General features: G+C 40.2%; 2 protein-coding genes across 2 annotated transcripts; both read left to right on the forward strand.

Annotated features, from left to right (window-relative positions):
• The first annotated feature begins 776 nt into the window (after positions 1-776).
• On the forward strand, positions 777-8,229 carry serpinb1 (serpin peptidase inhibitor, clade B (ovalbumin), member 1). Its single transcript, XM_085775072.1, has 7 exons — positions 777-995; positions 3,395-3,597; positions 5,441-5,578; positions 5,675-5,792; positions 6,538-6,680; positions 7,413-7,565; positions 7,780-8,229. Exons 2-7 carry the CDS (start codon positions 3,430-3,432, stop codon positions 8,185-8,187), a joined length of 1,128 nt encoding a protein of 375 aa, XP_085631198.1. The 5' UTR covers positions 777-995; positions 3,395-3,429; the 3' UTR covers positions 8,188-8,229.
• A 1,213-nt stretch (positions 8,230-9,442) lies between these two features.
• LOC146989105 (GDP-L-fucose synthase-like) lies at positions 9,443-15,307 on the forward strand. Its single transcript, XM_085775065.1, has 10 exons — positions 9,443-9,511; positions 11,603-11,763; positions 11,870-11,984; positions 12,138-12,266; positions 12,863-12,936; positions 13,053-13,186; positions 13,372-13,503; positions 13,980-14,059; positions 14,637-14,736; positions 14,858-15,307. Exons 2-10 carry the CDS (start codon positions 11,603-11,605, stop codon positions 14,911-14,913), a joined length of 981 nt encoding a protein of 326 aa, XP_085631191.1. The 5' UTR covers positions 9,443-9,511; the 3' UTR covers positions 14,914-15,307.
• The last annotated feature ends 270 nt before the right edge of the window (positions 15,308-15,577 follow it).

The raw sequence follows: 15,577 nt of genomic DNA on the forward strand, positions 1-15,577 counted from the left end.
ACCATATAACTATGATCACAATGACAATGAATCACCTACACTTTATACTTCTCGCACTGAGACACTTCAGAGTGATTAGAGACAGTCATCAAATGGTGAAACTCTAACAAATATACTTGATTAAATCACTAATAACCAAAGGGTGTAAAGACACAAATCCAGTCTGGGGTACAACTTCCATTGTTTCAGAGACGACATTTGAGGGTGGGGGTCTGACTGTCTGACTGTCTACATCATCAAAGCCGCTGATGTAGGCTATTATTTCTATAAATTAGATTTTTGTTGCACGGTTTACTTTTACTATTTTCTCACCCTCATTTATGCAGTACCTATCACACAATGTAAAACCATAACCACAGCCTGTCCTTATAACCTTATTTTTTAACCAATGGCATTTCATAAAATAAATTAAATGTATTTCTCCTGCACCTGGTTATGTAGAGAGACAATTTACCCTTTGCACAACATTTTTAGGGAAATAAGAAGGCATGAATAAGACATGTGTATCTTTAATATTTTTTATGGAGTCTGGTCTGTGCTGCTGAGGGGACATGGGTGGGGTCCTGCAGGACAGGAGGAGGAGGGATGTGGACAAACTCAGAAATAATCTCATCATTACATTTGCATGATGATGAAGTCATCATGTCACCGGCCTGTGTGTGTTAAACAAACGCATGTTTTTTAAAGGCCTCAGTATAATGGGAGGTTTTTTTTCTCTGTTGTCGTTGAGTTATCGCGCAGTCACGCGTCCCCACCCACACTAACACACACACACACACACACACACGCACTGTGCTCGGTATAAACGAGGTAAATCACAACCGAAGCGCAGTCTCTCTCTCACACACACACACACACCGAGAGGTCCCACTTTGTCGGGTGTTTTAGGGACTTTATTTAAATTATTCTTTACTTTCACTTATCAGCCTCTGCCTGTTTCTAACTTTCAGTTTCAGTGGAGTGCAGTGCAGCCGCAGCAGCAGGACGAACAGCAGGTAAACAACTCATTTATTCTGATATAATATGGGCTACGATGTTATTTCTCACCAGCTCGTGTGTTATGTAAGGTTTAAAGGCGTGTACAGGTTTGTAGATGTTTATATTTCCGGGTGTCGACCACCGCCTGGACGCTGTTTTTGCACAAAACGACGCTCGGTGCTTTAAAAAAAAAAAAACGCGTTAAATGAAAGTGTTTACAAACCAACGTGATCTGCTAACACCGTGCAGTGTTATTAGGCTGTAGCCTTCCTTCACTGAAATGAATGGATTGAACGAAACCAGCTGGTGAACTGGTACTGGTGGTACTGACCTGTGTGGAGACCCCTCACTGCCGAGTCATGGCATGTCCACGCAAACCGGATGCAAACTCAAATTTACCTTTTTTCTCGACATATATTACGCACACTAGGTTTTTGCAGGTAGTGAATGATTGTGTTGTATGTATCAACGCTTTTTATCCCAATGTTTGTTTGTGTTTGCATTTTTGATAGTCAACAGCTGATAAATTGTGTCAGACAGCTACAGAGATGAAACTCAACTAAAGTTAGTTAATGAATATTGGATCACTTTGTCTACTGGGACATTTCCAGTCCTCCTTCATTGCAATGAACAGATGCCTATTATATTGATCTGCACCTTAAATTACTTCATATTTGATCTTACTTGAGCTGCACCTGTGTTTAGGACAAGACCCAAAGAGATGCGTTTAATGTGACATTTTCTTTCATATAAACACCTTTACATGGGCTCATTTGTGTTTAGTTTGAAGTCTGTTTTGACATGCATGGAACTTCAAATGTTTTGCTTTTTTGTTTTTGGGTCATTCTACGAAACGGGTGCCATTTGTGTCCGCAATGTTTGATGAGATGCACAAAGCAAAAAAAAATTGTCTAATTGTGTTTTCAAAGCTTACAGCTATTAAATCAAGTGTTATCATTAACATGATATATCAGAAAATGCTATTCTTTAAACATAAACATACTATTTATAATCATTTTTCATTTGTACATGGTCATTTTCATGTGTCCGTATTGTCCAACATGACATTTGCATGTAAAATTTCACCCAAAAATATTGAATTTTTTCTCAAAACTTTATTATCTTCAGGATTATATGTGTATCCCTGTTTACATCACATATATTTATTCAAAATAATAACATTATTTTTTGTTAAAATGTTATGATTTGTGTGCGTCCCTCAGTTTGACCTACCACCCCGTCACACTAACTTGTTTTGGACCTTACCATACTGTACTTTTGTTTTAAATTACATCACAAAAAGGAAGTGACATCATTTGGGTCTTTGGAGCAGCCAGGACTAAAAACCAGCAAATTCTGCTATTCTTTTATATTGTTTATTTGTTGTTTTTTCATGTTAGATGGGGTTGGTCAAGCATGACCCTACCACCCCGTCACGCAAATTAGACAGGGAAAACCGTTTTTTATTCAGTTTTTTTCAATATTATTAGAAAGAAAATGATATTTCAAATTGAATGCATGTAGTTTTGTTCTTGGAACTTGACCATATGGAGAACTGCAGTCATTTTGGCATGAAATTTACCACCCTGTCACATACCACCCCGTCACGTTTTAGTGTGACGCGGGTGGTATGTGACGGGGTGGTAATGGGTGGTAGGCATAGTACTGGCATAGTACTGTATATCCAGTTAATGAATGTGCAAGTATCCAGATTTTCAAGTCATTGAAGCAAGGTGCAGTTTTCAATGTGTTCAAGTATTTTAAGTGTTTAAAAGTGTTTCCAAGTGATATCTAGAATCAACAAAAGTTTCTCATGTAACATGAAAGCTAAAATACCACAGATCATATAGGTTTTTACCACCCCGTCACATAGTCATTTTGTCAAAGAAATTATGGGAAGGGAGTGAAATTCTCCATAAATTAATGTTTATTAATGTTCTTATTTTGTGGACAAATGAAATTAATGTAACTTTTTTTTTTTTTAATCAAGTGAAGTAGTACTTTTTGTACAAACAATGTGATCGATGACATGTTAAATTCAGAATTCAATATCAAACATCTAAAAATGAAAAAATCTGATTAAATAACATACTTTACATAGATGGATTCCTGATTAAGGACATTTAACTGTTTAGAAAACATATTTCTTTTATAATTTATTTCATGCATTTTTACTCAAATGGTGTACACATTGTCCGTGACGGGGTGGTAAATGAATATCTCCCACGTCTTGAAAAAAATGATAATATTAATAAGGATTTTATGCCTGAGGTGGGAAAATATCTTTTTTGGGAGGATTAACATATATTTCATGTTGTGGCTTAAAAAAAAAAAAAAAATCTCGCCATGAAATCTTTGAAAATTTGAAGGTTGAAATGGCACCGGTTTCGTAGAATGACCCTTTTATTAATCTCAGGACAACCACATAGTAACCACACCACGTAGTCAGCCATGGCCGCCATCAGCAGCTCAAACACAAGTTTTGCCTTGGACCTTTTCCGGACTCTGAGCCAAGCAAACCCCAGTGGGAATCTGTTCATCTCCCCGTTCAGCATCAGCTCAGCTCTGGCCATGGTTTACCTGGGAGCCAAAGGAGACACGGCTGCTCAGATGGCACAGGTGAGTCATCGGCGTCGCACACGCATGCATGCAGCACCTCCTCCATTCATGACACCGTGTCATTTTAGTGTGATTTGTAGCCCAGTTGTAAAGAACGAAGGCCAGTCATCCGGGCTTCCGTAGCCATAAAACAAGTTCAACGTTTCCCGTTCAGGTGTGTCTCTACTCTAGTCACAGACCTAAAGGTGTGGCACAGCTGCACTTTGGCCTCAATAAACACGTCTGGAACAACGTATGCCCTGTTCTCTGAAAACCAGAGGGCTGTAGTTCCACATTCAGGTCAAGTTTCTGCAGTTTCATGAAATCTGTTTGGGGAAATCCCTACTTCTATATTATAAATGTGCCATATTTATACAAATGGTTAAAGGGACACTTCACCCAAAATCGATGATTCACCAATTTTCTACTCACCGTCGTGCCAAGGAAGGGTTTGGAGAACTTTCACAGTCATCAAAACCCTTTTGGAGTTCCAGGGGGGGTCCAGCTGGCAACGGATTTTCATATAATGGCGGCGGATAGAGTTCACACACTATGAAACATCCAGATACCTCCATACTGCTCGTCTGTACTGACCCAAGTGTCCTGAAGCCGCCACATGAAAAAGTTGTTCGGAAAATATTAATTTGATGTTCGTTCGTCGTTGTAAACCATTGGATGTATGATGTAAACACGGAAGAACATCTCGCAGCAAATCTTGTGCAGCCACTGGGAGCTAGGTACTAACTATGCCCCCTGCATATAGTACCTAGTCCCCCCTTCAGAAACAATCGCAGCGTGTAAATATCTTGTCTGATACCTTGGTCAAAGTTATCTGAGAGCTCAAGTCTCCTGGGTTTCCCATTCTTTTGCAGGCTGCTGCTTTGTTTCCATTTTTTCACTCTATAAAGTTGTTGAAAACAAAAATAATACACTGATATAACTTAAAATATTGCAAAAGAGTGTTTCTTGTTTAACTTTATGCTTTTTGGAGATCGTTTCATCTTCCACTTGCTTAACTGTTCACATTAACAGAAATTTTGACCAGAGGTGCCCAAACTTTTGCATGCCACTGTAAAGTATATAGAGAGCATGCACAGCAGGCACTATGATAAATTAAATACATTAAAGCAGATAACAGCGGCACGGCCGTTTCGGCTAATGCTGTGTTCAAGGCAGGCTTTTGAAACCGTAAGTTACAGCTTCAAGTCACAACTACGACTTGGTAGCGTTCCAGGTAACCCGTAGCTCGTGTTTTTACCGTCCTGTTGTCTGTGAAAGTTCCCTATAACGGCCACTCGTAACTTCCGACCCGTGAACTCGTACCAGATCGAACTGGTATGACTTCACAGGAAGGAAAAACACAAAGTACGAGTTTCCTTGAACGCACCATGAGTTAGCAGCCCCCGCCCTTGTCAGGCATCAATTGGTCCTCGTGCTACGTCACCACATTCACGCGCATCCCTTGGCTGCACACACAGCCCTTCATGCCGTTCTCTCCCCTCATTGGATAACACTTGTATCCCACAAGGAAAATTTTCTCCTCGGGTTACAGCAGAGCAGAGTGACGGAGAGACTCGTGTTTAGGCTGAAATACTTCATGTAAGTGATTGCTGACGGAAAATAGGACTATTTAGGACTTATATTAACAAAAACATTCCACTGATATCTGCTTTAAAACTACAAACTAATCATTACAATTGCAGTAAACATAATGGAGTCAGATGTAAACCTCCAGCATAACGAGGGAAAGAATCACACCGGATTGACGTAGTAATGTAATATGATAATTAGTGTATTTATTTTAATTCCCAGCATCTTTTTTCTTCCTCTAACGTTGTGTGTTACTCCATCCTCCATCCAACAGGCGCTGTCCTTCGGCTCCGGTGAGGGCGTCCACACAGACTTTGAGACCCTGAACGCCGACGTCAACTCACCGTCTGCGTCGTACATCCTGAAAACAGCCAATCGCCTCTACGGAGAGAAGACGGCCAACTTCCTCACGGTGAGTTTTCTCCACTTCATCACAGAAGGCGTATAGGTGAACGTGAGCGAGTCAATGACCCTCTGCCTCCTCTCCTCTCCACTTCTCTCCTCGCAGAAATTCCTCGACGCCACACAGAAGCACTACCAGGCAGACCTGAGGGCGGTTGATTTCATCGGGGCTGCAGAGGCGTGCCGAGGGGAGATCAACAGCTGGGTCGAGGAGCAGACAGAGAGTGAGCATTTACATCTTAAAGGGATAGTTCAACATTTTGGCAAATTGGCCCATTGCCATAATCGCTATAGCCATAGCAGTAGGTTCGTTACCTTTATTTGTCGGTGTAAGCTATTTTTAGAACGGAGGAGCGGAGCGGCGAACTGCTCAGAGCTACGCTATGGAGGCTAAAGGAATTTCTTGGTTTCCCTCATCAAACTCATCAAATACACAATCCCAAAACTCCAAAACGCTTTCATGGACAAGTTGTGACCTGCACATTACCACGCTATGAGATAATAATGGAACGTTACGAAACTGAGCCGTTTTCGAGGTAAATACAGAGCATCAGCGGTTTTGCATGAATTTATCTCTAAAACAACTCTGTCTCGTAACGTTCCATTATTATCTCATAGCGTGGTGATTGTGCAGGTCACAACTTGTCCACGACAGCCTTTTGGAGTTGTTGGATTGTGTATTTGATGAGTTTGATGAGGAAAACCAAGAAATTCCCTTAGCCTCCATAGCATAGCCCTGAGCAGCTTGCCGCTCCGCTGCTCCGTTCTAAAAATAGCTTACACCGACAATTAAAGGTAACGAACCTATTGCTATGACTATAGCGATTATGGCAATGGGCCAATTTGCCAAAATGTTGAACTATCCCTTTAACTGAACCTTCAGCCTTCAGCTCATACAGCGATAAACCATTACAACTGTCTTCTGTGAGTCTGTGTTCAGTGGTTGCATTGTCTTTACTTCTTTTCCAGATAAGATTAAAGATCTCCTGAAGCCAGGAACAGTCAACTCGATGACGAGACTGGCTCTGGTCAACGCCATCTACTTCAAGGGAAGCTGGAAGCATCGCTTTGATGAAGCAAACACCAAGGAGATGGACTTTAAAGTCACCAAGGTGAAAACAAATACTCACATTTAAAGGGATAGTTCAACATTTTGGCAAATTTGCCCATTGCCATAATCCCTATAGTCATAGCAGTAGGTTCGTTACCTTTATTTAAAGGTGCAAGCTGTTTTTAGAACGGCGGAGCAGAGCCGCGAGCTGCTCAGAGCTACGCTACGAGGCTCATGGGATTTCTTAGTTTCTCTCATCAAACTCATCAAATACACAATCCAACAACTCCACAACGCTCTTGTGGACAAGTTGTGACCCGCACATTCACCACGCTATGAGATAATAACACAACATTACCAGACAGAGTTGTTTTAGAGGCAAATTCATGTAAAACTGCTGATGCGCGTTGCCTTCAGGGGCAGTTTTTCAGCAAGCAGTCTCTGCATTTCCCTCTAAAACAACTCTGTCTCATAACGTTCTGTTATTATCTCATAGCGTGGTGAATGTGCAGGTCACAACTTGTCCACCAGAGCGTTTTGGAGTTGCTGGATTGTGTATTTGATGAGTTTGATGAGGGAAACCAAGAAATCCCATGAGCCTCCGTAGAGTAGCTCTGAGCAGCTCACGGCTCTGCTCCGCCGCTCTAAAAATAGCTTGCACCGACAATTAAAGGTAACGAATCTACTGCTATGAATACAGGGATTATGGCAATGGACCAATTTAAACACAGAAAACATAATTTTACTTGAAAACAGACATCCTGATAACTTATGTGTGTCCTGTGTGTGTTAGCTCGAGACCAAGCCGGTCCAGATGATGCACCAGATGAGGAAGCTGCCGTACAACTACATTCCCGAACATGATCTCCAGATCCTGGAGCTGCCGTATGTGAAGGAGGAGCTCAGCATGTTCATCCTGTTGCCTGGAGACAAGTCACTTTCTAAGGTTGTTGAGATGATGAAAACGTTTTATATCCAAATGTGACATTGCAATGTTTTTATGATGTTGTTTTTTTTCCCCCCGTTCCCAATTCTTACTGTTAAATGTTTTTATGTAAAGCACATTGAGTTCCCCCTTGGTAAGAAATCCGCTATATAAATAAAGCTGCCTTGCCTAATAAGTTTGAGATAGGCAATAAAATATATTTGTGGTGTTGCAGGTGGAGAAAGAGCTAACCCTAGAGAGGCTGGATGAATGGACCAACAGGGAAATGATGGACGTCCACTCAGAGGTCATCGTTCACCTGCCGAAGTTCAAGCTGGAGGAAGACTACGAGCTGAACGAGCCTCTGGCCAAACTGGGCATGACGGACGTGTTCTGCTCGGCAAAGGCCGACCTGTCTGACATGAACGGGGAAGGAGGACTCTTCCTGTCCACGGTGGCCCACAAAACCTTCGTGGAGGTGAACGAGGAGGGCACGGAGGCGGCCGCGGCCACCGCCGGCATGGTGTCGTTCTGTATGTTGAGGGAGGAGCACTTCATGGCGGACCACCCCTTCCTCTTCTTCATCAGGCACAACAAGACCAAGTCCATCCTCTTCTTCGGCAGGTTCTCGTCTCCTCAGTAGACAGAACCAGGGGAGGAAGATGTCGGGCCACCACAAATTAAAGAAAATATAATTGTGATTATGATGTTTTTGCTAATGAAAGTATTTATATCTTATTTTGCACTGAAATTGTAGATTTAGCTTATAATTACTGAAGAGGTTTGATTACTTTTGATTATTTGATTAATTCATGGATTGTAATATTGGTTTTGATATTGGGATCTCTGTAGTCTAAAGGATGAGCCACTTACAGTATATCATAGATATAAAACATATAGATAATATAAAGTGACGCACTCCAATGAAATGTGTTCAGTTGCTTTAGACTTTTTCACCTGCTGTTTTCAGTGTGTAAAATGCAATAAAATCCTATTCACCTGTTATATTTGAGTGTCAGTAAGAACCTCAGAAGACAAAATAACATTTGATGAGAGTCAAGATTTCACATAGTTTGTCAAATCAGTTATCTCAAAGCCTCTTGAAATGGAATATAGAAAACTTAATTTGCTAAATTGATCCTAAAAAGTTTCTCCCCCCCCCCCCATAAACAAGCTTTGATTCATCCAATCAACCAAAAGGCCACTGGTGTAGCATGCACATGTGGCACAAAAAAATAAATAAATGTCCAAACAATGCCATTGCATTCTCTTTGATTTATATATCCAGGAAAAAAGAAAGAAAATCATGCTTCCTGCTAAAACAACAATGTGCCCACATAAGTGCATACTGGTCCTAAATCAATACCTTTATTAAACAAAATACTAGTTTAACAAACTAACTTTGCTAGACATGCCAACACTATAAAGAGACTATAGACTAACAAAAGAGGGTATTAAAAAAAGACAAATAAATTAATCCAAACTCAGACGATAGCTCCTAGAAAAGTAAAATGTTCACTTATATTTCATGCTTTGTGTTTTGACCCACACTGTGGCTTCTTAGTTTTTAATTTGTATTTTAAATGTGCCAACTCTCCTTCTCTCCACTAAGGGGCAGTGTCAGTTAAAAAATAATACACAACAGTATGTTACAATCTTTAGATTCTGTTATAAACCCATAAAATCAAATGAAAAACATGTCAACATTTCCTCAAGCGCAAAATAAACAAAAATAATCTAAATCTGTAACAATTTTTTTTTAAATCACTAAAATCATCTATAAATATCAATTAAATTCATATTTAGTTTCATTCATGTGCAAAGAAATATTCGTTAATAGACCTTTATTTTGAAGGTTGAGACCGGATGTGGAGTATTTACATTGACAACGCTTTCCTCTCGTGCATGTGTGAGAGAGTGAGGGTGTGTGTGTGTGTGTGTGTGTGTGTGCAGTCTGCAGCTAACTGGTGAGTAACAGTTACTTTACATGTTGTTTACGTTACTCTTTGCGCCGGCGCGAGGTCGTACTATATATTCTGTCTGAAATAATGAATGAAAGTGACCGTTGGCTAAGAACAACTTTGGCTAATGGCGTTAGCTTGTGTGGCTAACAGCTAAATACATGACAGCATCTAAGGACTTTGGTGCAGAGGAGCTACTTAGTTAGTTAGTTACCCACGAAGACAAGCAGGTAACAAGTTACAGGTGGACTTGTGGATATCGTATCTATTTAAACTGAGTCTAAAAACAGAGCAGCTAGTTAGCAAAAATAAGCTACAGCTAGTTAGCTGCTTCAGGTTGGACTCAGGTATGATACCGTTAGCTGTCCAACTTCCTTTGTTGTTGTTGTTGTTGTGGTTGTTGTTATAAGCTCTTTTTGTTTGTTGCCCTCACATGCACATGTAGCACATATGTACATGCAAAAAAAATCATTATGTACGTGAGGTTTACCTGAGCTTTCAGGCAAATGACGTGGCATTCAGCTCTGCAAACAGCTGAGTGGTTTACAGCTTTATGATACACACCTGTACACACAACAGCTGCACTGTTAACTATGAGTATCCGGGGCGAGGAAGACATAAGACACAATAAAGCATGTTTATAAAGCTAAATTCAGATTCAGGATTACTTTACTTATTGCCTTCTTTGTTACAAACTCCTGAATAGTTGAATAAATCAACACAAAGTGAGATATACATAGATGAATAAAATATTTTAAGATAAAGATATGATAAGATAAAATAGAGTAAGAATAAATAAAAATTCACATGTATACTCAGACTGTTAGAGTTCAGAGTTAAGACATTATATCATTTGGCTTATAATGGACAACTTTTGAGTGTATCAGAAAACTTCAATTCACATTTTATCAATACATTTGTTTTATTTTTTTATCAGTTTATCAATTCTAATCTGGGTCCAGGCATAGACAGATTAATAAGCAACTGAGCACAGATAAGTAAATATCCCCCTCACCTCCTATACAGGTCTCCCAGGCCGAAAGAGAGACATTTTTACTACAGTCATGGCTATGGTTGTGTAGGTAGCAACTAAAACCTGTACTTTAGCACTACTGGCTGCGAACTGTTGGTATGTACTAATTGTTTTGACGTGTACATTTACTTATCATTCGATTCAAAAATTTAACTTATTATAACCGAGCACAGTCGAAAACTGTTTGTCTCTTTCTCTCACAATCAGCAACTGAGCAAACTGACAACAATCACCTCAGATAACCTGACACCGTGACCGCAGGCCGGGCCAGCCTCAGCCTCAGGTCCTATCAATAAAAATAAAAAAACGAAATACAGCACCCTAGCTGTTTTGAAAAATGAAATCTGGCTCCTCCAGGTTTCGATGTCAGTTATTGTCTGTTTGTGCTTGTTTTACATCTTTTCATAGTTATTTTGTTTCTCTCCCATACGGTTTGTCCCGCTTTTGTGGTCTTCTAATGGGACTCTGTGACTGTCATACAAAAATATTAGATTACTTTGCACCCAAAGGGATCAGGCAGTCCCTGGATCTTTTAGGTCTTTCCAATATAACCCAATTTGAAACAGTTTCTTCTATTTATTCTAATTTTAGTAGTTTATCTCAATAACATATGGACATACCTAATTTATATGAATGTATATGTATTTTTCTTACTTTTATTATCTCTTGTTTATTTTGCTAACCCCATATTATATTATATTATATTATAATGTGTGCTACTGGATACTTGAATTTCCTCTGGGATCAATAAAGTATCTCTAAATCTATTTCTATGTGTGTTTCTGGGTTCTAATCTAATCACGTAGCTAAGAACTATTAGGGAATCGCTGTCACAGCTCCGATATAATTTAATTAATTGTTTGGATGAATTATTGTAAGGCAGGCTGATCATTCGTTGTCCAACATTCAAGTTATCACATTGCATGCGATATTGAAAAGGTGTAACATTTGAATCGGTCTATCCTGTAATTGTTCCTGTGTAATGAAAGCTTCTTCAAGGTCTTTACTTATTGTTATAAATTACAAATCAATAACAAAACGTTTGTGTGCCTGCTTTTTTGTAGATGAACGGTCAGGATAATAATCACACCAGCCCAATGAGGGTGTTGGTGACAGGAGGCTCTGGCTTGGTGGGCAGGGCCATACAGCACGTGGTCAAGGAGGAGGGGGGGGCCAAGGAGGGGGAAGAGTGGATATTCCTCTCCTCCAAAGATGCCGACCTCATGTGAGAGCCGCCTGCAAGTGTTTTTAATTATTGAGGTGTTGGTTGGTTATGTGCAAACTCACATGACTCAGAGACTGTTTTCATATTGTGTCTGACCTCTCCGCAGGAAAATGGAGGAGACACGGGCGGTGTTCGAGAAACATCGGCCGACCCACGTCATCCACCTGGCTGCTATGGTTGGAGGGCTTTTCAAGAACATGAAGTACAACCTGGACTTCTGGGTACGGGGAAGTTGTTCTGCTATCACACACTGCTAATAACTTTGAACAGTTGTATTGACGGTAAAAAAAATTCTAATTTAAAGACGTTTTGCAGATTATTCCATGTATATGTTGCATTATAAAATAAAGGTTTTTTTTTCCTATTTCCCCCAGAGGAACAACATCTACATAAATGACAACGTGCTGCAGGCGGCACATGAGATGAACGTCGTCAGGGTGGTGTCATGCTTATCCACCTGCATCTTTCCAGATAAGACCACCTATCCTATCGATGAGACCATGGTGAGTGTCTCTTAAAGGGATAGTTCAACATTTTGGCAAATTGGCCCATTGCCATAATCCCTGTGGGTTTGTTACCTTTAATTGTCGGTGCAAGCTATTTTTAGAACGGCGGAGCAGAGCCACGAGCTGCTCAGAGCTATGCTACAGAGTTCATGGGATTTCTTGGTTTCCCTCATCAAACTCATCCCCAACAGGAGCGCACATCAGCGATTTTACATGTATTTACCTCTAAAACAACTCTGTCTCGTAACGTTCTGTTATTATCTCATAGCGTGGTGAATGTGCAGGTCACAACTTGTCCACCAGAGTGTTTTGGAGTTGTTGGATTGTGTATTTGATGAGTTTGATGAGGGAAACCAAGAAATCCCATCAGCCTCTGTAGCGTAGCTCTGAGCAGCTCACGGCTCTGCTCCACCGATCTAAAAATAGCTTGCACCGACAATTAAAGGTAACAAACCTACTGCTAAAACTATAGGGATTATGGCAATGGGCCAATTTGCCAAAATGTTGAAGTATCCCTTTAAATTCACACCTTTGCAGCTTTGATATGTTTTCCATAAATGCCCACTAACTTCCCTTTATCAACTTTGCACCAGGTCCACAACGGTCCGCCTCATCAGTCAAACTTTGGCTATGCTTATGCAAAGAGAATGATTGATGTTTACAACAGGTATGTCAGCTGAATCTGCTGTTTTTAGTTTTGTTCCCGTAAATCTGTCCAGTTGAATTTATCCAAATCTAGTCGCATGAATTAGAGGTGTTTGTTTGTTTGTGTTTGTTCCACAGGGGGTATCAGGAGCAGTACGGGAGGTGCTACACAGCCGTGATTCCCACCAATGTGTTCGGTCCTCATGACAACTTCAGCATCGAGGACGGCCACGTGCTGCCCGGCCTCATCCACAAAGCCTACATCGCTCAAAGTAAGGCTCATTCTTTCTCATACATGGTGCCGATACTCAGTAGAAAGTGAATTTATTTTCTTGGCGTGAATTGAATTATAATGAGTGTTTGAATTATAGCAACTTCAACCAAGATGAGTCACTGAGAGGCTAAGACTGGACCTGGATATGCGAAGAATAATAATGTACTTTCTGTGTGTTGTTAGAGGAGGAGAAGTCCTTGGTGGTGTGGGGCTCCGGCACTCCCAGAAGACAGTTCATCTACTCTTTGGACTTGGCTCGACTCTTCCTGTGGGTGCTGAGGGAGTATCCGGAGGTTGATCCGATTATTCTCTCTGGTGAGTCATCAAACACTTTACTTTGCTTTTTTTAAAATGTTTTCATTAACCTTTGTGTATTGTTGGAGCTATTTATTTATTGTTAGTATTTAGTGCTGTTTAGTTTAGTATTTTGTTTAGTGAGTATTTAGTTTTGATTATTCTGAATCAATTTATTTCACCAACACTTGTGGGTTAAAACAACAGAACACACCTGCAAACTGGTCACCTTTTGGCTACAGTGACCTTTTTTATGTCAACCAGGGTAGTAGAAGTGAATGAAGAAGGTTTTAGTTTTGTAGCTTGTCACCTTTTTCACTACTCCAAAGTTTGTAGGTCTGACAGAAGCACACAGCAAACGGAGACACAACACAAGGGTGTGGCATGCAAGAGCAAACATTTAAGCAGCAAACATTGACACATAGCAGGAAATCAGGTACTGAAGCTGAATCTTAACTGTGGTGTAATAATCACTGTGTTTTGTCTGTTGGTTGCAGTTGGAGAGGAGGATGAAGTGTCCATCAAAGAAGCAGCAGAATCTGTCGTCACGGCGATAGGCTTCAAAGGAGAAGTTATTGTATCCTTTCAATCATGGAAACTATCAGTAACTGATGAGGTGTTATGAGCTGTTGAAGCCGTATCAGTGATTTATAGTTGTAGTCGTTGTTCCTGCTGCAGTTTTCTGCTCAGCAAAGGTTTTCCAGATCATTCACTTAACTTACTCCACAGACAGGAAAAAAATTGGCCAATGCACTCTTCTTTTTTTTTTTTTAAGGATTTACAACCCTACAGGCCCTTCAGTAGGTTCAGCCAGCTTCAGTCTACGTACAAAACTCAATGCTGAGACTTTAGAATTATCCACGGGTGATAAAAGTGCCAAATGTGTGATATTAAATTGCGTTACTCACATAAAATGCATAAATTGCGGAATTTTGACATAAAAAGCCAAATCTGTGTCTTGTTCACTGTGATTGATTACCCTCTCAACCAAGATACGAATCTGAATTTGAATATCAGACGCTACTGAAATGAATCATAAGTAACAGCTGTTTTCCTGACAGGTATGAAGTCACATGACTACATATGTAAAATATGCAAAATGTATTACTCTTGTTGTGTGTTTCATGTGGTTTTCCTTGACCTCAGACCTGTAGTATGACACAAGTAAAGCAGACGGTCAGTTCAAAAAGACGGCGAGCAATGCAAAGCTGCGGCGCTACCGTCCAGACTTCACCTTCACACCCTTCAACCAAGGTGAGGATTGGCTTAAAATTAAATTCCTGCATATATTTGGATGATTTATGCAAATTACAGCTGGCATAGTGGTTACATCTTCTGTTTGTCCTTACTGGCTCCTCTTGTTTACCACTTGCAGCCTTAAAGGAAACCTGTGACTGGTTTGTTGCCCATTATGATGAAGCCCGCAAATGAAAAAAAGAAACTCAGCTTCACGAAGTTGGCACAAAATCTCTGTGGATCTGTGACCTGTTCTGAAGGGAGAGAAGATGAATGAAGGAGACTGTTGTGATGGCAGAGAGACGGAGGAAACGACCTGCTTCTGTTACTTCCCATCTTTGCACTCTTGACTGAAGGGACTGAATGTCTCACCTTAAACCCACATTTCAGCACCATAGTGAATTATGTTTGCTGCAGACTTGTTTCTCTTTCCATATAATAACCAATCTCTTGTACTTGTAGTCACCATATTCCACTTCTACCGGTTTGTAGTATTTCCAGGGTCTTATTCACTGTTAATCATTTTGTTAATCTTTGGAATCCAGGTGCTGGCACAATATTTCATTTCAGCAAGTCTTATTCCGTAAAAATCAGTAATACAGAAAAACATGATTACTTTTACTGTAGGAGAGTTTGGGGATTTTATATTTTATTTTATAGAAGAGCATTTGGGATGTTAAAACTCTGCCTTGACCAGAATGGAGGTTAATGGTGTGCTGCTGTTAGACTGGTGACTAGGATTTCTTTTCTCCTCCTCCGTATACTGGCATTGAGCAAATAAATATTTTTTTCACTTTGACTGGCTCAGTTTTCTTATCTAATTCAGATTTTTGGACGAGTCATTGAAACATTTTTCTCG

The sequence above is a fragment of the Trachurus japonicus genome, chromosome 4 (assembly GCF_045865225.1).
Source record: "Trachurus japonicus isolate A0001 chromosome 4, Traja_1.0".
Classification (NCBI taxonomy): Eukaryota; Metazoa; Chordata; class Actinopteri; order Carangiformes; family Carangidae; genus Trachurus; species Trachurus japonicus.

Bases quoted from the DNA above. Each gene is read 5' to 3' on its own strand.
- serpinb1 (XM_085775072.1), top strand. From the start codon at position 3,430: ATGGCCGCCATCAGCAGCTCAAACACAAGTTTTGCCTTGGACCTTTTC. The intron at 5,579-5,674 runs GTGAGTTTTCTC...CTCTCCTCGCAG, and splicing joins AGACGGCCAACTTCCTCACG to AAATTCCTCGACGCCACACA. The intron at 5,793-6,537 runs GTGAGCATTTAC...CTTCTTTTCCAG, and splicing joins GGTCGAGGAGCAGACAGAGA to ATAAGATTAAAGATCTCCTG.
- LOC146989105 (XM_085775065.1), top strand. From the start codon at position 11,603: ATGAACGGTCAGGATAATAATCACACCAGCCCAATGAGGGTGTTGGTG. The intron at 12,937-13,052 runs GTATGTCAGCTG...TTTGTTCCACAG, and splicing joins ATGATTGATGTTTACAACAG to GGGGTATCAGGAGCAGTACG. The intron at 14,060-14,636 runs GTATCCTTTCAA...TCAGACCTGTAG, and splicing joins GCTTCAAAGGAGAAGTTATT to TATGACACAAGTAAAGCAGA.